This window comes from Oenanthe melanoleuca, chromosome 3, assembly GCF_029582105.1.
Source record: "Oenanthe melanoleuca isolate GR-GAL-2019-014 chromosome 3, OMel1.0, whole genome shotgun sequence".
In the NCBI taxonomy this organism is placed as follows: Eukaryota; Metazoa; Chordata; class Aves; order Passeriformes; family Muscicapidae; genus Oenanthe; species Oenanthe melanoleuca.
In genome coordinates, this window is record NC_079336.1 from 51,328,975 (window position 1) to 51,351,825 (window position 22,851).

General features: G+C 38.1%; 2 protein-coding genes across 2 annotated transcripts in view; one reads left to right on the forward strand and one right to left on the reverse strand.

Annotated features, from left to right (window-relative positions):
- LOC130250846 (vesicular inhibitory amino acid transporter-like) overlaps nucleotides 1–8,620 on the reverse strand; it is a 53,199-nt gene extending 44,579 nt beyond the window's left edge. The window contains exon 1 of the mRNA XM_056486959.1: nucleotides 8,175–8,620. Coding sequence (XP_056342934.1) covers nucleotides 8,175–8,620 — 446 coding nt within the window. The remainder of the gene's footprint in view (nucleotides 1–8,174) is intronic.
- The window catches only part of LAMA2 (laminin subunit alpha 2), a 330,175-nt gene continuing 315,850 nt past the window's right edge, over nucleotides 8,527–22,851 (forward strand). The window contains exon 1 of the mRNA XM_056488060.1: nucleotides 8,527–8,706. Coding sequence (XP_056344035.1) covers nucleotides 8,619–8,706 — 88 coding nt within the window. The 5' untranslated portion in view covers nucleotides 8,527–8,618. The remainder of the gene's footprint in view (nucleotides 8,707–22,851) is intronic.

Here is a 22,851-nt window from a genome sequence, read left to right on the forward strand (position 1 = left end):
ATTTAATGTTATTAAAGTATAATGCATGGTTTTAATATTCATTTCATATGTATTTTAAGACTTTATTAAGTTTAATATTCCAAACACAGAAAATAGTTTATGTCAAATACCTCATTATCCATTTGTAAAAACAAGTATCTTGTAACTGCAGTAATTGGATAAGAAGATGTAAAATGAAAGTTTGCAAACTAGCTATAAAGGAAATTTTTTGCAATACATTACCTAAAATATACCAAGGAAAAGTATTTTTTCTACCTCCTTAAATTTTTGAGAATCTATTGATTTTCTTATAGATCATTCACAATTTATTAAGGAGCGAATTATATTCTTGGAGCAACATCAAACATGCCATAGATGGCAGAAACGTTGGTTGGATGAGATGTTCAGAGGTCCATTAGTCCATTTTGCTACTGGATACCATTTGGTTGCCAAGCCATCAATTATGGCACTTTGAGCCTGACAGTCCAGCTAATTCTCAGCCTATCTAACAGTTGATTCATCCAGCTCATGTGTCTTCAGGTTCCCAGAGAGTTCTCTGCAGGAGATGATGTCAAAAGTCTTACTAAAGGAAGGTATATTGCATCCAACAAAAAATAACAGCAAAGAGTAGTAAAAAGCACCTCAGTTGCCCAGTGCACACAGTCATATTTTACTGTGCTGCTCTCACAGATGTCAAACCATTCCTTCCTTTTTGTAAATAATAAAGTCAGTGAAACAAATGCATGCACAAATGAACTGTCCACAAACCTACTGTACATGGCAGAGAAATCAAGTTATGCTGTCTCAACATCTTTGGGATAATAACAGAAAAGACAACAAAGTGAAAAGACAACAAAAAATAATTTCTCATGTAAAATATACAGAACTCTACTGTCTAGGTCAAGTAAAAACTGCATTTGTTTTCTTATTTCTGTAATGAAGAAGCAGATTTCAGAGCAATTTCTAAAAGTCTACAATATTGGACTGAGGAGAAGAGCCTTCTGTTCTTCTGACCACCAAGTTACCAGTCTCATATGAAACGAATCTAGGAATGTATCTTGTTTATTGTAGTCAAGCTGTCAAGCTAAAGCTTGACGAGAAGTATCTGAAAAATATTCTCTTTCTTGCCTGCAAATATAGAACAAGATCAACTGTTTCATTAGCAGAGTTACTTTCCATATGCCTCTTTCTTCCTATGTTTTATTGGTTCTGTGCACAAGTGGTATTATTTTGGATGCCTAGAACAGGTTTGTATCTGTATTGAGTACATAGCTCTGCAGGCTAACTGATGGGCAGGCATACCATGAATGAAAGCTTTGAGTCCATGACAGAGACTAGTTTTATTTGACTAAAATAATGGTCCAGCCAACAGTAATACAGTGTGTCTATCAATAATGACTGTGCAATTGGATATTTATTTAAACAAAAGATCTTTGTCTAATCGGCCATCTAAATTTCTTTTTTTTTCAAAAATATTATGCTTTTACAGAATAAGCAGTTTCCTGATGGCACCAAGCCACAATTTCTCTTTGAGGATGTACATGCACATTAGAAACATCCCTTAATTTTATACTTTAAGATGGAGAAAGGGAATGCATTCTATCAGTACAGAAGCTGGCCATTAGACAGATGTTTTTGTAAATGTATACAAGGGCATTTGATAAATAGTACATGATATCCTGTTCTTTCAAAGAGGAAATTGCATTCAAAATTCTTCCTTTTATATATTTCCAGTTTCTAGATTTTCACATTTTTTTCCTTCAGAAAACCTAAACTCAAGTGAGTCATAAAAATTTACCCTGCAACTACTTCTAAGAACCCAATTTTAAAGATGCAGATGAGATCTGGTGGCTTCTTAATTGATTGGAAAATTATGTTACAGATTACATGAAGGACTTCACTTTTTTGATCATGTATACAAACATGTAATTTGACAAAAGTGTGACCTTCACTGCTCTTTTAGAAAATTCTCCAGGTTTTCCTAATGAACAAAGTGTACCAATTGACTTTTTATCAAAGTAAGGAAGAATACACTAACCATCTGTCACTTTGCAGAGCAGCTGCATGGAAGAAGTCTTTAATGAAGATCTCTTGCTTGGCCCTTTCTGTTTTGGAGTAAAATCAGCTGAGAAAAACTCAACAGTAGTTTAGGAGATTCAACTTTTCCTTCCTTCCTGAGTTCCTGCCTTCTTTTTCCTTCCTTTCTTTTCTGATAATTTGCTTTCTAATTAGTCACAAGCTTCTCTGTTCTAAGACACAACCATCATCAGCTTCAGCTACACTTTGATACAGAGCTCTAGATCTAGAAACATACCAAAGATTTTTCCTTACCAAACCACAAGTAAGATGCGATCACTTGGGCAACTATAACACTGCAGCTGATTACATCGATTCTAACACTTCATACTCATAAATTTCAGAAGTCACCAGGCCCACCCAGGTGTATGGGAGGTGTGGGGGATTGTGTTGCCTTTTGGATAGTCCTGTATGTTTATATCCTTAGGGCCATGATGATTTCTGATCTTGTAAAATGTAGCAATATTGATGACACTTTTTTCTTTCGTAAATTAAGCATCTGAGTCTCAGAGAGGGGCAATAAACTTTAGAAAAATATCGGGAAATATAGAAAACATAATAAAACTTAAGCACAGAAGCCAAAAAATTAGATAAAGTAATGTGGCCTTCAAATCTACAGGAGATCAACAGGAACAGCAAAACAATTTCAAAAACAAGCCAAAGAGTTTATTTCCAAAATTCATCAAACTTTTTTTGAAGAGAAAATCTTTCCACTATAAAAGAGGGAGAATTAATGCCTGTATATTTGTGGATGTAAATTGGTAATCATACAGTGAACTGATCAGATTACTGCACCAACCTGCTTTTGCTAGTCTCTGTGTGTGACGTCACTGCAAAGAGGAATATCACCTAAGCAACCCTATAATGCTAAAAAGCTTATAGCTGAACTGTGTAGAAGGAAACAGATGGGGCAGTATCTGGAAATTTTATTTGTCAGATATCGCCCATCTGTTTCTCTCCCTATCTGCATGTTTTGCAGTAATATCCATTTTTGGGAAGGAAAGTCAATCTATTTCTACAGAATTGGTTTAATCTTGTGCTTTACTATTATTTTTTAATTTTTATTTTTTACATTTCATTAATGGCTGGCAGTGAAACATAAAACCCACACTGGTGATTCAGCCAAATAATCTTCACTTCCAATCCATGAGAGGCAAAGTTATTCTTCAGGGCAAAATTAGTAGATGTTAACTTTTCTTATTAATTTCATCTAACAATTTCTCACATACAACAGACCTCCTAAATAAATGAACAATAGAAAGTATTTTAAAATGCATTCTAAAACTGAAACAATTATGTGTCATTTCAGATTAAGTTCTAGTTTCTTTGTAATGAGTAGCTATTAAAATCAGTAAGTCTTTTTTTGGCAGCTATCTGATTTTCTGAAAATAGAGTCACAAAAGACTGTGTTAGGTATATTATTTATGGAGAGTATATAAAGACTTTGTTGTAAAAATTAATTATGGGCTGAGAAATTCTATTTGTTTTTTGCTTCATATTCTTAGCTAAACATAAGCTAACATAACATCACTGACATTGCTCTTCTATTTTCACAAGATTAAAATTAAAACAAAAACCACTTAAAATAGCAGCATAGGCATAAAGGAAGTTATTAGAAGTCAAGACCAGAAATAAGTGGCACTTCCAAATGGCCCACAGAATTCAATGTCAAGCAAGACCATGACTCCTCTCTGTTCCTTATGCATAAGTACCAATACAGAGGTACTAACAGATGAGCATTTAGCTTTTATAAGAGTTAATGATAAATAATGACAGTACGTGGGTTGAGTGTACTAATTAATCTGACTAATTACAGGAGTGGTGAGCAAGGCAAAATGGAGGAGTTGAAACAAAACAGGCTCTGCTCTGAAATGAGCTCCATCCTGATGCCATGTGTAGCTCATCAAACTGTAACAACTCTGCTCTTGACTTTAGCCTCCTCAGCATGCAGGCACTGCTGTTGCTGCCATCCTTTCTTCGCAGTCTTTCTTGCCAAATTATAGTTACCCTCTCCTTATTACCTAGGCACAGGCCTATCATATCCTCCCCTTGTTCTTTTGATTATTTTTCCTTTCTTTCCCCCTTAATTTTACAGGATTGCTTTCTGACCTGCAGCTATCTGCATCAGCTTTTAAACTGACAATACTCGGTGACCCTGGCAACAGAGGGCTTCACAAGAATAGTTTTCTATCACTGCTAGATTCACTCTTTTCTACATGTGTCCTTTGTCTACTTTGATCTTTAATTCTGGTCTCTACTTTGATATTGATTCCTAGTCACATATCTCATTTCTTTATCCCTTGTCTGTCTTTTAACTTGTCTTTTGCCAGCCCCTTCCCTAACACCTGCTTTGGGTGATCACACCCCTGGCATGAGGACATCCTGGGTCCTCCTGACTTGGGTCCAAATCACAGACTGTGTCTCACCTTGCCACTAAAATGGGTTAATTTTTTGATCCTTGTGGTTCATGTGTTTTAACTCATCCTAAGTGCTGTATCTGAATCTTCTCTTTACCCTTTAATGTTCATTTTTAATGTTTATTTTCTTTATCCTTTGATTGCAGTCCACTTAAGAACACAGGATAGGGGTCACACAGGTTATCAAATCTATTCCTCCTGCCTCTTGCAGGTAAGTTTGTCATGGAATTACTTTCATAAATCTGACAAGGTCTACTTTTAAGTCAATTATTTTTTCCCCTCTGCCCTTTTAACAAAAGGTTGTTTCCACACCTTATGATTAGATACTATCTTCCATTTTCCAGCCTATACTGATCTGTATCTTGCTGATGCTCTTTTCCTTTTATGACAATTCCATCCATTAACATCCCCATTATGCTTAGAACTGTCTCACATCTTATTTTCCTAGGTTAAACAAATCACACCCTTTTAATCTATGTGTCTCAGATAAGCTCTCCTTTCCCCAGAGGCCTCTTCTGTGTTTAAGTCTGAATAATTTTTTCTTTAACATGCGTGATCGTAATTCCCTGTGATATCTTAGGTGGGATGCAATAGTATTAGTTTTCATATCTTCACTGGACATATTTTCCCTGATGCTAGGCTTTATGTATCCTAGGCTCTACTTGCTTATTTCACAGCTGTATCATTCTGGTGACTCAAAAATGCCTTGTGACTCACTGACTTCCACCCAGGAGTTTTTGGGGTTATATTCTTTATTGATCATTCTCATAAGAAACTGTTATTGATAGCCCTTATTGGAATTACCCAGGATCTTATAACATTTAGGATTTTCTGATTTTTTTATGCTTGAGTCATTGAGAATAAAAAATTGTATAAACTCAAAACATATATTTGTATACATAAGTGCAAAAAATTTACAAAATATATATTGGTTCTCCCCAGTCGTATTTTATCAGCAGAATTAATTTAAAAGCCTCTCTCTTTATTACAAGGTTATGAAAATATTAAGTCATATCAGTTCTCAGATGAGTCGTTATCTCATTTTGTTCACATCCTCCTCTCAGCCCAGCAGTTCCATCCTCAGTTACAGACTACCATTAATGCCCCTTTAGCCACTACTTATAGCTGAAAAACTTCTTATCTAGATTGTCAAGGCCCTGGATGCAGCTACAGGCTCTGCTACAAGCTCTGCAGCCTTGTCTTCTTATTTCTATGGTTTTGTCTGCCTGTGCTCAAGGCCACTTCTGACCTGGCACAGCCAAGCAACCTTGTGTCAGGCAGTGGTGACACATTTGATGCCGGAGGAAGAGCTTGGAGAAACTTTGTTGGTTTCTCCCTGCATTCAAGGAGTTGATGTTGCATTTACGTTCTAGCCCTTGCCCCAATCCCAGCCTATTTTACACTGCAGCTATACCTGTGCATCACTTTGCACCTCACTGATCCTGACCCTGATTCGTAGACTTAATTTCAGATCCATCTCCTGCCTATGAACTTGTCTGGTGATCTGTAATTTTGTTTGATCCTTGGTATCACCCTCAGATCTGCTCCTTCTGCATCCAGAGACTGCAGGAGGACACTGTCCTGCCTACCTCAGTGGTGTCACTTCATCTTTTAATGTGCTTCTCTTTCTAGAGCAGCCCGCTCCTGCTGCTTCTTGATACAGCTTGGCATTTTATGGTATGAAATTATTTCCTGTGGTTCAGCTGTGAAAAATCATTGAATGAGTCAGCAGGTCTTCCTGGCATATCTTGGTGTCCTCAAAGTATTAAAAGTTTGTATCTCTGGTGCACAGTTAGTCAGTATTGGCTCTGATAGGTGATTTAGGATTACCTGAGTATACCAGCAGTGCTGCTAAACTGAAACTAGGCTGAGTAATCACAACATATCCTCACATTAAAGACCAAACAGGCTCAACAGCAGGATAAACTGATTCAAATAAAAGCTCAGGAAAATAATCTGTTGTATTTAATATTGGTGTAATATTGATATTTAGGGAAGTACAATGAATCTGCTCTTGATCTCAAATTCATGGAGATACGTTGCAGACAGCTCGAATCTGATGAGACTTTAACAAAAAGCAGCAGAAGTTCCTGCCTTCAAGTCTCACTTCCAGTTTCTACAATCTGCTTCTGGAATATTACTTGAAGCTCATCCACAGCACTTGCAGCTTTTGAAGTCCTGGAAGGAATTTCTCCAGCTGGGGGAGTAGCAACTCATGCTAGTATGGTTCTTCTGCAGCAGCCACTGTTTGACCAAATTCAACCAATAAATGTGTTATTAGAATCAAACCTGTATTAATGTAGTCAGATCCCTAAGTATGAAAGTGGCACTAAATTCTTCAAGTTACTCACATGTACTTGGGTTGGAGTTGTTGAACTTAATTCACTAGATTATTCCTCTTGCATATTTGTGCAATTCCTTGAAGTAAAAATTTTTGCATGAAGGGAATTGCAAAGGGAGAAGCAGCTGGAACAAACTAGCAACTATTATTGTTTGTAGGAAAACACCTTACAGACTAAATAAATATTGATAGTGATAAAATTGTGGATAGAGTTGTAAACACCATCCCCCTCTCTGTCCTTCCCAGTTCTCTGATTATGCATACTTCCACAACAAAGCAAACAGCTGACAAGATGAAAATCATCAAGGTAAGCCTTGAACTTGGGTTTCTCAGTAAGAAGTGCAGAAGATCACAAATACATCATTTTTTGGCAAGAGGATTTGAGTATTTTCCAGTGACTTGCAAGAGACAAAAGACTGGGACATACAAGAGCATTCTTGTTGCTGTCTTATGTCCTATGCTGGAGGAGCAATTTCCCAAAGGCTATGGAAGCAATGAGTGTTCAGTAACAGGACCCAGCAGCAGAGCTCTGGCCATTCTGGGAGAAACCTCAGAAGAGAGGTTTTGTGATGGGCTAAGTGCACCAGAAGAGAAAGAATGAGTCTGCTTGGAGCTGGATGACAGAGAGAAATAAATTGGCTAGATGTGGCTAGATGCAACAGTTTATTATGAGCAAAATTCTGTGTTCCTCGAATGTTGGGTTTGGAGTGACAGGCAAATTTACCAATAGAAAATGCTGAAAAAGACACTGTAGCAAATGCATACTTATCCCCATCAATGAGCACATAGATACTGAAGTATTTATGTTGGGAAATACACAAAAGTGCTTAATCTTGATGTGAATTACCAGGGAAGCTCAATCTGAAGTGCAGTGGTACAAGATTTCTGAAGATGACCATCCAAGTCAGAACTGGGATACCAGCACAATCTTGGTTTTATGCCAGGTATATACTGTGGATTAAGCCCAGCTCACTCTTTGTAACAGCCCATGACATCCTTCCTGTGTGCTCACACACAGGTTGGGAGCCTCGCTGTTCCATGACAAAACTTTGTTTTTATGGACTTTCTTAAAGCATTTTTTTTTTTTTTTCAGGAGAACTGTGCGATAGTTTTTAACCCACACTTTACTTTAGTGCAAGGTTAATTTTTCCTTTATGCAGAAATATGGATTCTTTCCCTGTCATACCTGGCTACCTCACATACTACTCCGGGGCACGGCAGAAAAAAAAGTGCTTAACTCCGTCGCAATCCTCGTTTCCCAAGTGCCCTCTCAGAAAACTATTTTTTTTACCCCGGCACAGCATAGGTATTTTTCTCCTCTGTCAGATAACCCGACAAAGGCTAATTTAAACGGCGAGCACCTTTCCAGGCGAGAACGCTTCCCGGCTGCGAGCAGCGCCCGTCGGGCAGGCACGTGCCGCGCTGCGCCCCGGGCCGCTCCCGACGCGCGGGGCTGGGGGCTCCTCCCGGGCCGCGCTCCGGCCCCGCTCGCTGCCCCTCGCTGTCCCTCGCACCGCTCGCCGCCCCTCGCCGTCCCTGGCACCGCTCGCTGCCCCTCGCTGCCCCTCACCGCCCCTCGCTGCCCCTCACCGCCCCTCACCGCCCCCCGCTGTCCCCGGCCCCGCTCGCTCCTGGCGGCCCGCGGAGCCGCGGCGGGGCGGGGAGTGTGTGAGGGGGGGCAGGGGTGTGTCCTGCTCTCCTGCTCCCGGCCCGGGGCACCGGGGTCTTCTCTCCTCTGCCGGCGGCTGCGGCTCACTCGGCTGGCCGTCCCGCGGCGGGACGAGTGGGCTGCCCCGCCGGGAGCCATGGCTCGGGAAAGTTTGCCGCTGCTCCTGCTGCTGGCGGCGCTCGGCAGCCGAGGCCAGTCGCCGTCACCGCCGCCGCCGCAGCGAGGTACAGGGAAGAGGGGAGCCCGCGGCTCGCCCGGCCGGGACCGCGGAGGGCGCGGAGCGGGAGGGGGCCCGGCCACCAGCTCGGGAGTCCTCGTGGTCACGGGAGGGATGAAGGGACAGGGATCGAGCGCGACAGTGACCCGCAGCCTGCAGAGAGCGGACTCGGCGGGGCAGCCCCGCTGGTACCTCGGTGGCCGGGCCGAGGCGGGGCCGCTGCGGGGCCGCGCACATCCCGCCCCCGCGGCCGCTCCCGGTGCCGCACTCGGGAGGGCAGTCCGCCGGTGCGGAGCAGCGCGGGTGGGCAGCGCTGTGCGGACGGGCGGGGGAATCGTGTAGGCGACGCGAGCCGGTCCCCGGAGCGTCACACAAGCGCTGCGGGCTGGTCTCCTGGCATCCCTCCTCCAGCCGGGGTGTGCCCGTCTGCTGGCATCTCTGTGACAGGGGAAGCTTGATAGGCTGTGTTGGAACACGTGTGGGCTGCCTGGACTGCTTTTAGTTCAGGTGGCAATTTGATGCACTTAGCCCGTCACAAAGCTTTTCTTGCTGTTAAAAACTAACCACGACTGGAACGGGAACAGAATCAATTGTATCCTGCATGGGTAGTAAATGTCTTAGACATACCATTATCATGCATTATACACTGTTTAGGTGCTGACACTACAAGAGTGTTTTTTTGTTTCTTTTTTGTTTGCTTTTTCAGTTAGTGTTCTGTGGAAAGATCAAAAAGGGTGTTGTACAGGTATGAGTGAAATAAACTTTAGTCAATTTCTCAGCTCTCGTAGGAAATCCTTAAATCATTCTTCAGCCCACAGTATTCCTTGGGCTCTTACCATGTTTTTGCCTTGCTGAAATGAATTCAGTTAGAAGATACTGTGGGTGTATCAAAATAAAATTAATTCAAGCCCGTGGATTAACAGCTATCTTTCCTGTGACCCTGATGTCACATGATAGGGTGAACATTATGGATTAGGAATTTTTACGGTTTAGGGTTTACTCTGGAAAACCTGATGCACTGAATTTCATGAGAAAAAGTCTCAAGCAGCTGACTCCTTAAAATGAATTTTACTGTGTGAGAATAAATGGCACTTGATCAAATGTCTGTGTGGATAAAAACTCATCCAGAATTAGACTGTGTTTAGATGATGGCTTATTGGTAAACATTGAAGACTGGGATTTTAAAAGTAGAGAATTTAAAATACAGTACATAATGCATTTTCTTCTTGCTGATTTTTCCTTCTTTTTTTTTTTTTTTTCTAATTAATTTTTTTTTGCTAATATTGATGCGGCATTTCTTTTAGTATTTTTTTTCTCTCACACACACATACACACAGAGACACTTTTAGAAATGTCCCTTTGTTTATGCAGTATCATGGTTTCCTTTAACCTCAACAGTGAAGGGATATGTTAATTATTTCACTTTTAAATTAGAAGTGGGTGTGTTTGGTGTTCATATTCTGCATCACTGATATTATAAGTGAGTTCTGGTCATTCAATGAGGAATCCTAGGACTTTTAATTAAATGTTATTGTGGTGATGGGACCCTCTAAACTTAACAGTTTAATTCAAGTCCTGGCCTGCCAAATTTTTATGCCATTTACTGTCTTCTAAATTTCTTTTTAAGATCTGTTGCAGCTGCTAGGAGGTGCTAGCACTATGTAGATGTCACAGTCTTGCCCACTACAGACAAAGAAGTAATGAATCCTCTGTAATGCAAAAAGTTAGGAAAGTCTGAGTTCGCTGAAGTCCTGGGGGATTTTTGACATGTACAAGACTGTTAGTGGACCTGTGGTTTATATCTTTAGACTTACAGCTTTTGTTTTTCAGCTTAAATGTTATTTGGTAATAGCCATAACGTTGGATACAAAGTATTGCTTACTAATTGTTAGCACCAGTTGGATGTCTGTGGACAAAATTATGTAACAGAGCTGCAATGCTTTGAAAAACAGTATTTGAGACATCACAATGAATTCCCATGTTGTTTTATAGAACAAAACAGTTCAAGAACATTTTGCACCTCAAAGATGGGAACAGTCTGTATTTCTTTTTTTGTTTCTGGTCTTGTGGTTAATTTTTTTTCCTTTTTAAATTGTTAGAAGACTTATTGTGGTCAGAAATCTGGAGTTAATTTCAATCTGGATCTTTTTTTTTTTTTTTTTTTTTTTTTTTTCCTACATATATTATCTGTTCTTTTGCTGTTTCAACACTAAATGGTCATGCAGAATTTCTGTCATGGTTTAACACCAGCCATTGACCTAACACAGCCCCTTACTCTCTCCTTCGACAGCAGGACTGAGGAGAAAATCTGATTGGTAAAAGCTAGAATACTCATGGATTGATATAGAGGCAGTTTAATAGGTGAAGTAAAAGCTGTGCAGGCAAGCAAAACAAAACAAGGAATTAATTCACTGCTTCCCATGGGCAGGCAGGTGTTCAACTATCCCCAGGAGAGCAGGGCCTCATCACACATAACAGTTATTTGGGAAGACAAACTTCATCATTCCAAACATCTCATGCGTCCTCCTTCTTCCTCCCACTTTATATACTGAGCATGATGTCATATGGTATGGAATCTCCTTTTGGTTATTTGGGGTCATCTGTCCCAGCTGTGTCTCCTCTCAGTTTCCTATACAACACTGGCCTCCTCACGAGTGTGGCAGTACAAAAAGCAGAAAAAGCCTTGGCTCTGCTAAGCAATAACAAAAACATCTCTGCATTATCATTACTGTGTTCAACACAAATCTAAAGCACAACTCCATGCGAGCCACTGTGAAGCAAATTAACTCTACCCCAGCTGAAACCAGTGCAATTTCTCATAAAAAGGAAGAATCAGAACCAGAAAGGCATGTGCATTTTCAACAGTGTTTCTTAAAGGTGTGCATAACATGCAGTTAAGGTAAACTGACTGAAGTATTGTGTAATGTTCCTTTGAATCTTGCTCCTTGGTTCATCCCATTCCGTGTAGAATGGGAGAAAAGCAAAACAGTAGTAATTTAGAAATGAATGAATTTTTTTTTTAATGTTGAATTCACTGATTTATAAAAGCATCTCCTTATCTGTTATGAGAGAGAACGGAAGCCACGTGTCTGTGAAAGGTGTGAATAGTAGGGACAGGGCTAAGGAACATATACTGCACAGTAACTTGATCTGTAGTGTCAGCTGCTGACATCAGTGGAGATAATTCATGGAGTACAGGTGCTTTTAGCATGTGTGGAAGGAAGTGTAAGTTGACTCCTAGAGGTGATGTATATAGGATGCTTATAAAGTCAAAGTGAGATTTCTCACTCGAAAGAGAAACGAGGGGTGAACATCAGCAGGATATGATGACTAGTGCCCGTCTGTTAGGCAGTGGATGGTGTCAGGCAGGTCAATATTTTTAAGTCTCTCTGTAGGTGTACATTTTTTAAACAAGTTTCCAGAGAGTTTAGTTCAAAACTGTGTTCTCAGTGTTATATCATTGCAACTAGGACTTAAAAGATTCCTTCCCACGTACAAACCTGTGTGTATATTGTACCCTATACTCTGAAAAGTCAAGAGACAAGGCTAATAGGATATAAGTTTAGTATTTCAGGTCCTAAGAAAGAAGAATGTGTAGACTTAGATTCTGTCTTTCCTGACATTATTTCCCCAAATGCTTTGCTTATGTAGTCTGTTAAAGCAAAACTCAAGTTTCCTCTTTCTTCAAAGGATTTCTTTGGAGTAAGGTCAATTTCAAAACTAACCAACACCTAATCTTGTAGCTAACTAACCAAGCTCTAATCTTGTAATGGAAAGCATTTCCATCATGGCTGATGGCATTTAAACATTCAAAGCGTTCTGTGTGCTGTGTTTGGAGAACAGATCTTGTAAGAGATTTAATTGGTAAATTTGCATTCTGCTTTCCTGAGAAAACAAAGCTTAGATGATTGTTTATCAGCTTGTTCTCACCTAAATAAATTTTGAGTCTGTTGCCCAATATCAGAAAACATAAAAACAATGCAAAAATCTTTAAGATGCGATCACTGAAAATCAATGGCTATTTAAGAGAAAGAGTCCCAAAGTACTTTATCTTCTACAGGAAGAAAGGTAGAATTTAGCCATTAGATAACTCATTCAGTCCATGTAAGTCAACATGTGTAGAACTTTGGCTTCAAAAATATGAAGGAGAATATGTCCATTGTGGAGGGCTGGCGTCTTAGAATGTGCAAAACCCTATGTTTTTGGGGTTTTTTTTGTTTTTTTAAAGGACTTACTTAATCCAGCTTCAGGTTTTATAACAAGTAACAAGCCTTGTTCACTGAAGATGTACTGCAGTATAGTACATTCTGTGTGTTCCCTTTTCACAGTCAGTCTGTATGCTGTTTAATGTTTTGGCAGATAAATTTTTGGTGATCTGGAAATTATGATTTTTTAAATTATTATTTATTTAAATGTATGCATACAAGACCATTACCAGTTCTAGCAACTCCTTTAAAAGTATTTACTTCTGTCTGATCTGTAGGGATTAACCAGCCCCAAGATGCTGCTTTCAAATATACGTTGTGATTGCTTTTAGCTTTTCACTTTAACACTGTTGTCCATATCGCTTTCTTATAGTTTAATAACTGGCTGAGAAAGTGAAAGCAGAGGGAATTAAAATGTGTTTAAGGTTTAGAATGTGAGAAATAATAAAGGGCCAGCCTAAAGTGTTAGAAATAGGTAGAATTGCCCAGACTGAGAGGGGACATGAGTTTTTTGTGTACATGCTTTAACTAGAAATAACCACAGCCAAAGCTGAGGTAGGTCTTGTACAAGAATGTGTGAATTTCTTCAAGCAACAAATAAGAACATAAGATGGGAAGATGCACTTTATATTTAACCTCCTTATTATTAATTTTTTCTCCAAGTTTTTTATATGAGTCATTCTTATTAGGCTTGAAATTCTAAAGTCAGAACAGTGGTTCTTTAACCTGTTCCAAAAATCCCCTTTAAAATAATACAGCAAACAATAATTTTTAATTAATTCAGGCTGGAGGAAGGAATCCACCCACACATGTTCTAATTTCTGATCCAGCTACTTGGACTGACAGTTTTTTGAGATTATAGTATTTTGGAATAAGAGGCAGCATTAATTCCTGGTACAGAGTGGATTTTTCTTTTCTTTTTTTGTTGTTTTCTTTTTCTTCCCCTGCCCCTGACTCCTCATATTTACAGGTCAGGAATGGTGGTAGGACACAAATACATGCAAATGTGAACCACTGTGCATACTTAATTTTCTCCTTTTATTCCCAACTTTTTTTCATAGATAATAACTCCTTGTTTACTGAATATTTTCCTCCTAACCAACAGTTCTGCCTAGAATATGTGAGGTCATATGTCACACACTGGCAACTCAGGCCACACTAGCAATCATACAGACCATATCTTGCTTAAAGATGTAAAATTCAGACCAAAATGTTATGTTTGCTACAACTTTGTATTGATTCCATCCGTGTGCTTGAAATAGGAAAGGGAATTCCTTGTGTTTGCCAATAAAGCTATTTCATGAGCTGGCTCCTGCTGATGACTACGTTATTTATTCTCTTTTACCAGTTACTGTTGTTGATAGCCAATTCCTAGTTTCTGTTTTTCTGAAGTTTCATGTTTTCTTCAATTTGAAGATGTAGATAAGAGAGATTCTGAAGAAAAGGGTTTTTTGCACCACTTCTTTACTGTGGGTAAAGTTGAGATTAGATTTTTTTATTATTTATTTTTATTAGAAAAATTATAAGATTTCCAGAAAAAATAACTTGAATTTGTGTGATTTTTGTACTGACAAATAATGAAATCCCTCAGGATTCTTGCAACACTCAAAACAAATAACTGTTACTACTCACATTTTTTTCAGCAGTTCAGTCTCCATTTGTTGCACCTTAGCGTCACTAGGATTTTCATAGAACTCTTCTCCCTGCCAGATTCCTCTAGCAGACATTATCTTCGAATCAGACCTTGTAATAACATTAAACTGTAAAGCAGCTGTAGCAGTATTATGCCAGGGAACTCTTGTGAAAGCTCAGGAATAATGAACATTCCTGCAGAGTGGATTATCCAAATACCATTACAATGCCTGTTCTGTCCCAACTGACGTGTATGTACCATCATTATGATTAATGGATTTAAGACAGAATAAAAAAGAAAGTTACCTAAAAGTGAACAAAATAGTAGATAAAATTTATTTTTATAGCTATATCAATTGTTTTTAATGGCAAATTACTATATCTTCTCATTGTTCACCTACACTAATTATTGGAGCTAGAGGTGCAAGAAAAAGAAATCAGAACTCCTGTTTTTCTGCACACTTCCAGTGATAGTGAGAGTTGATGGAGGATTTAGTTTGTTTTCCTACATACACACCTGTTACTTAGATGAACCCTGAGAATTTTTGATGCTACTTTCACTCAGGCTGTCTTTAGATTTTGATGGGAGATGTGGAATGTGGCAATTTATTACTCTATACTAATGTCAATACCTTGTAATCCTGTTCCACAGAAATGTAATCTCTATCTGGGTAATCTCTACTGTAAAGAATTGCATTATATATTAACTTTCCTGGAGTTTATCCTGCACTGGGAGTCTAGAACTACTGCTGTGTATTTGTTGCTGAATAACTTTTAGACTGGGAGAAGGAACAAATAGCATTATTTTTACATATCACAGTGTTTCTAAATACATGTGATAAAATACTGTGTGGCAGTGATAAATATTTTGTTCATTTTCTGAGCACTTCCAAAATGGTGATAATGTGAGTAGTCTGGATTCCTCTGAAAGCAACAGAGATCTACAGAACCAAGAAATCCATGCCTTTCAAAGTAACATGGTAAAAAAATACAGGGCTTTTGAAATTTGGTATGTGAAACCACCAGGAATAGAACAAGTATGTTTGTGCAAGTCCCAGAGCTGGTGATTAGGATGTGATGCACTTGCACATCTAATTGAATGTGTGAATTATGCATGAATTTTTGTCATGTCAACACAAACATGATTGCAGACCACCACAAGTACATTTCTTATGTTTAACTTTAAGCCGTCACTGACACTACTGGATTCGTTAATATTACCAGACAAAAACAATTGTTGATACTATTTTATCCCTGTGGTTCACTTTTTTAGTCAATTTTTATGACAGTTGTGGCAAAACCCCAATTGTGAATGTAGCAATTCCTGCATGTATTTCATGGCATAAACCAGAATACATTTCTCATTGGTTTTTGATTTTGGTACAGTTGGAGATTATTTTCTATTAACCATTCCTTCTTAAACATGATTGAGCCCTCATACAAGAAGGTTTTCTTTACCATGGGAAAAACACCCACGCATTTAATTGAAAAATATATTTGTAATATGCAGACTGAGTTATCTTTTAAGCACAATGTCTTTCTACAGCTGGATACAGCCTTCTAAATAAGTTCCATTATATTAAGGTTCTGTGTTGCACAGACTTAGGGTCTGTTAAGTGTCACTTTTGGTATGCTGATATAGTAAATATGAGAAATATTTTCTAAATTCAGAGTAGGTGGGAAGCCTTTACATGCATGTCCTATAATCATTGATTATGCATGCAGCTTCAGCTTCTTCGCCCCACTGGAGCTTTGACATAGAGAGTAAGACAGTCATCTGCCAGAAAAATTTATAGTTAAATGCTTGTGTCTACTTCATAGCTTGCTAACTAGAGGAGAAGAAGTACTGAATCTGCCTGCCATATTGGTAGGAGTTATTTAAAAGTGACTTTCATAGTTTAATTGGTGAAAGAACTTCTGTGGCATATAAAAGTGATGGGAAAGCAACAATAACAATAATCATCATCATCTGCCTCAAGAGCTTGAGTCAGTTCTAGGGGAAATGAGACACTGTCTCACAAGAATAAAGTGGAACTCAAGCTGTTAGAATGAGTCATTTGTCTATTCATTGAGGATAAACCTTATCTTTTGGTCAGGGTTGGTACTCTCATGGTTTCAAATTTGGCTGTATTTCTTAGAGAATAATATGTAAAGGAATCTATAGGTACACCTCGCTCTAATATGTTGGTTCTTCATGTTACTCACACGTCTGAAGTACTTTGCTTGCACTTGCAATATATATTTGTCCCAAAACTATCTATTTAAAACTTCTTTAATTCAAATTTTTTTATGTATCTTCTTGTTCTGCCAGTCTGCTTTTTGCCTGTACCTCAATTAAGTCCCATAATATTACTCAAAAGAATAAAATTGCGTATGTGCCACAAGTAAGAGAGAAATCGGTGCTTGATTTAGTATATTACTTGGACAGTGTATACTTCGTGTGTATAGTTTTTACAATGTTTCTGTTTTTCATTATCTATAAAATCTGGGGTTTATTTTAATAATTTGTGATTTTTCATTTGAACACACCTTACAGATACATGTGAGATTACAGAAACATATCAGTGTTTGTCAGTGCTTGTTTTAAAAAACATTGAGGAACACAATGCACTTTTTCAGGGTGAAAATTTGGGAGGCAAGACTATTTATGCCTATTTGTAAGAAGAAAAAGAAAAATAATTAGATATTCTGTGAGATTACTGCTAAAAATGAAGCTTTTTGCTTCAGGATTAACCTTTGCTGATATGAAACCTTGCCTTTATATTCCAGGGTCTTTGGGACTAAGATAGAAGTGCCACGTAGGCAGAGAGTGGTATGGATAACGTGTATAAAATAGTTAATGAGAAAAATTGTGGTGATGAGCAAACAAATAAAAGGTACACAGTAATTTCTGATTGTGTTTAGCATTATAGAAAACACAGGCAGATAATATCCTTGGGGTTTTGATCTAAACAGCAGATACAGGAGGATAGAAAAGCTGATTTATGAAGTTATCAACTCTGGGTATAGGTTTTGATGTTAGCATGAAAATGTTTGTGAAATCAACTTTGATACAAGTTAATTAAAGCTGAGGGGTGCTTCCAGCTCAGTAGCTCTAGGAGTAACAGGTATTTGAATTCAAGGCTTACGGAAGGCTCTAAAGAATTTGGTATGAAAATGCTGATTAAGTAATGGCATTATATAATTGATTGTTGAACAGGTTGTATGAACAGCCTCATTAGAGGAGAAATAAAGGAAAGCAAATATGATGCTCATATTTAGAAAGGCCTCCCGTGATAAACTTGTAGAGTTAGAACTGAACACATTTGTAGACATATTAAAGTATAGAATTAGTAAAGACATGGATAAATATGTTCATATTATATGGAGAAAAAAACTGTCAAAGAATATTAGGCTTATTAATAAGGGCTGTAACAGTAAACTTGGGTTTTCAGAAGAGCAATTGAGAATATGTCTGAGTGTTACAAACTGTGATATCACAGAAAAAAAGGAAAGAACTCAGTTTATGGAAAAAATCATAAAGGTTTTGACAAGCTATATGCCTGTCTGGGATTAAGTGAGTCCTAAATTGAATTGATAGATGTGACCATTAGTTACGTTAGAAGTTATTCAGTAATGTTTTTTGTAATTCTTATAGTGGTCTGCTCTTCTTCAGTTAACATGAGAAAATGCAGCATGCAGTTAAACAGCTAATTTCTTACAACTCAGTTAGTAAAGATTAAGTAAGTAGCAAGTGTTCTGCTTTGACTAAACTGCTATGACTGATCAGGAATTCCATTTCTAGAGACAATAGTTTATAGGCCATTGATGCCTGGAAAGGCTGACTTGGAACAGAGACTACACAGAACAAAAGGAATAAAATAAGTATTTATTGAAAGGATACACCTTGGGCAGTGTAAGAGCCTGGCCGGGGCTACACCCAAATCAAATCCAGGGGGGATCCTGGTCATAAGTTCTACAGTTTTATAAGTTTTGGTTCATCTGCATATTGGGGTCAATTGTTCCAACCACAGCCCCAGGCCATGAAGTCTCAGCCCCCTGGCTTGCCCCCTTTCCCTCAGCGTTGTTTATGCTTTGGGTGATGTGTGTCCATGATTCACTAGCTGGGAAGGGATTGTTTTGTTTAACCACCCTGTGAAGACAGTTTACTAACACCCAATATGAAGTTTCAGAGTTATATACCAAGCGGCAAAGAGTCTGAAAAATATAAACGCTAAAACCCAAGGCATCACCATCAATTTTCCTGTGTATCTCACTATCTCTATGGAAGATGGGATAATTTGTAGGCAGTCTACTTCAAAAGTGGGGAAATATGTTGTGGCTTGAACATAGACTGTGCTTTAATCATCTACCTTCCTTCTATGTATTTGGGAAACAAATCCATTTCACATTTCTCATGCAAGTAATGTTCAGTCTCACTTTTCCTCAATTTTATTTGTAAATATTTTCATGGAAAGACTTATGCCTGGAAAAATTACGAAGGACAGCACAGAAAGTGTCACTGAATAGACAGTTCGAATAAGTTAGGAAAAGTAAGGCTTAAATAGATTTGTAGTTTATGTAAGTATAGGTTTGTGTAAGTTGTTACAAAGTGAAAACAACTCCTGCTGTAACATGCATTATGTGGACTTCAAGTGCTGCCTCTCTTCCTCTGCTGTAACAATCACAGAATGACTTGAATTGGAAGGGACTTTTAAGATATCTTGTTCCAATGCCTCTGCCATGGGCAGGGACCAGGTTGCTCAATGCTCCATCCAGACTGGATTTGAACACTGGCAGGGATTTAGTTCATCCACAGGTTCTCTGGACAATGTATTCCAGTCCCTCACCACCCTCGCAGTAAAGAATTCCTCCTTTTTATCTAAACTAAATTTCTCCTCTTTGAACCCATTGCTCCTTGCCCTGTCACTACACTTGCTGATGAAGAGTCCATCCCTGGATTCCCCATAGGCCTCCTTTCAGATCCTGGGAGGCTTCTGTGAGGTTTTCATGCAAGCTTCTCTACTCTACGCTGAACAGCACTGATGTTGCTGTTGTGACAGCGAGGGTTTTCTTCTCAGCAACTGTTGCATGGGCTCAATCAAATTTGTGCCAAAGAAGCTGGGTGGCTGAGCAGTGTGTGCCTAAGATAAGCTGACAGACCCCAGGGTGAAATGTGCCCCTAGGAGCCTTTATACTGCTCAGGTGCATGGCTTCACTCATGGTCCATAAAAGGTGAGCACTCTCTTAAGCTACTCTTGTCCCACAGTGTAGAGTAGTTTCTGGGAATTAAAAGGAAATTTAGCTGAAAGGTATGAAAATAAATACTTCCAATTATCTGAAAATCCATTGATGAATGAATCCATTAATTGACCGAAGTATCTTTGTAATACATCATTTAAAGTGAGTCAACATTATTAAGACAATATAGAATGAGATTAAATTAGTTTCCTTAATCAGTTTAACAAACTCAAGTAATTATTAAATTTCATGTTAAAAAGCCATTATATTCTGCATAGCAGACGTTTAAATCACTTCTGGAATTAGTTTAAAAAATGTAGCATCTGTCTACAGTATGACAGTTCCTCTACAATTATTTTCTGGAAGTGGAACTGAACTTATGTACTCCCTGTTAAACCAAATCCACAGAGAATCCAATGAAACAATTTTCTTTCAAACACTACCTGGTCTTTCCTTTATGGCTGTCAGTTGAAATATCTGAGTAAAATTGCATGATATGTACTCATTTTAGAGAAAATTTAGATGTGTTTGATATTACAGCAAAATTCTTACTGGCTTCCCCGTGGCAAGAATTCAACTCCATGTCATTATGGAAGAAGTATACAAAACAGAACATAACATTTTGTTCTGTTTTACTGTTCTGCTGAACGTATTTGTGTGCAAGCCATTTATTTCTACAATGTCTGGAAGAACAAGAGGGGCCAGAGGGTCCCAGGGGTGTCAGAATGAATTGTTAAACTGAAGCATTAGCTGTAGTTGAAAACTGGGGAGTGAGTGGCTACACAGAGCTATTAAGAAGCATTTAGTGTTGTTTCCTGTTTAAATGAGGCTGTGTTTCTATCTTTGAATCAGCTCATTTGACTCTACAGCAGCACCTTAACAGTAAACAAAAGATTTAAGATAAACTAATCCTGGAAATGGCATGCAAGGGGAAGTTATTTAAAATTACATATACAGATCCAGTCTCTTTTGTTAGGAATTAAACTTTATCTGTGTCAAATTTGAGATGTTTTCACTGTATCAGCTGGGCTGAGGAAACAGCTGCTCTAAGTCTGTGAGGATCAAAATATTGACATGTCATCATATGGTACTTCTGGAATCCCACTGTTCTGTTTCATAAACATTAATCACTCCTACATATGCACTTATGAGTGTATCTATGTTTTATGAAAAACCTGACGAGGAGTAATGCCAAACAATAATATAATTCTTTATGTACAAATAATTCTTGAAATTTTTACCAGTGCTGCGAAACTTCAGCAAAGGATTCAGCCTTTATTGGATAAAGTGTCTTAAGAACTAAGCTTAAGATCTTAGAGGCTTATTCTAAAAGAATTCAGATTAATGTATTTTAGCAGAGCTAATTGTATCTGACACCTTATTAGATTTTAAGGTGGATTTATTGTATAAGAATGTATTTATGGTTATTGGACCTAAAGAGATTTTAAGATATGATACTTCTCATCCTTAGTTTCCACTAGGAGAAATAATTAGCATGAAAGTGAATTAGTATATTTTCTTTAAATTTATTTATTTGTTTTTAAATTGACAAGCACATAAAATGTGTTTTCTTTTGAATATCTTTGTAGCTTTCTTCTTAAAAACCCCCTGAAATACTAACATATTTTATCTCTAGTTAAGGGATGTTCTCTCTTAACTAAAATTTTAACTGAACTTTTTTTCCTGGTGTGCTCTACTGTACATCAGAGAACGTAAACTTCATCACAGTATATGTTGTTCTACCTAAGATGCAACATATATAATGTTTAGAATAACTGAATATTGCCAAGATGCATTAAAAATCCAACCAAATTAATTGTCTAAGGCTTTCAGAATTTGGCAACAATGTTGAGTAAATCTGTATTTTTGATACTAGGCTATGGGTGTAGGACTGAGATAAAGTGCATGTAGTTTAAAGCAGACAGATAGCCCTTAGACATGACCTAGCTGTGGCAATAGAGACTGTAAGGAGAAACAAGTAAGGAGATTGTAGCTATTCTGCGGCACTTCACTTTTTAAAATAGTGTTCTTAAGAACATTCTTGACTTCAGACAGATAGTATTTCCCACCCTTAGATGAGGCCTTTTTGTGTTCCAGTATTATTGTTATATTTCATCCCCTTCCTCCATGAAATGTTTCTGCATAATTTCCATTAGACTGAAATTTTTGTATCTGTGTAGAATAGATGTGAACTTGGAAGGTGAGCTAAACTATTCTTTCCACATTAATAAATGAGGTCTGTACACTGCTGTTTAGATAAGTACATCGTGGTTTTGATATAGTGGGTGTATAACAGAATACTGACTTAATTCTAGTATTCTAGTAATATTATTTAATCTAGCAGGTTCATGTCTTCTGCCCACAGACAAACTTGTCCTTGGATATGGCAGCTTACTTGGTACAAGACCTGAAAGGGAAAGATGAGGTGCACAGACCCTGAATAGTTTGTTTGTGCATCAGTCTTCAGCCTCATAGAAGAGGCTCAATAAGATTATTTTAATAGGCCTGGAAACAAAAGTAGTTCTTCTCTTGGAAATATGTTTTTGTCTTGAGAAAAACATATATTTGTACATGAACTTTTGTCTTCCTCAGAAGTGATAGGGTTGGGTTTTTTTTGTTTGGTTTGTGGGTTTTTTTCTGTGTTTTTAATGGTTTTTGTTTTTGTTTCTGTTTTTTTTAAAGTAAGAGGCTCTCTTGCCAGAATGTACTTTTGAAAAATAACACTTCTGAAGTCAGACGCTCTATGATACTGGATAGTCTGTTGTTGCATTCTATCATTTGAAACGTGTGATGAGAGATTGTTGTTTTCCTTAAAATCTGTAATTAATCTACTTGAGAGAGTCTGGGTCAGGTTTCCTTCCCAGATAGGAGTATTCAAGCACAGTATTCCAAGGAAACTCTTCTGGCTGATACTTCTTAAGCAATGCATGCCATGATGCATATATATTTCACACATATTCTGTTATTCCACTCCTGGTGAATGTGGATGATTAGCCCCACATGTATCAGCTGACTAAAAAAATAGAAACATGGTGAAGATGTGGTTTTAAAATGTGGTATTTGTGTTAAGGAGATTCTCAGTGGTGTGGAGAGAA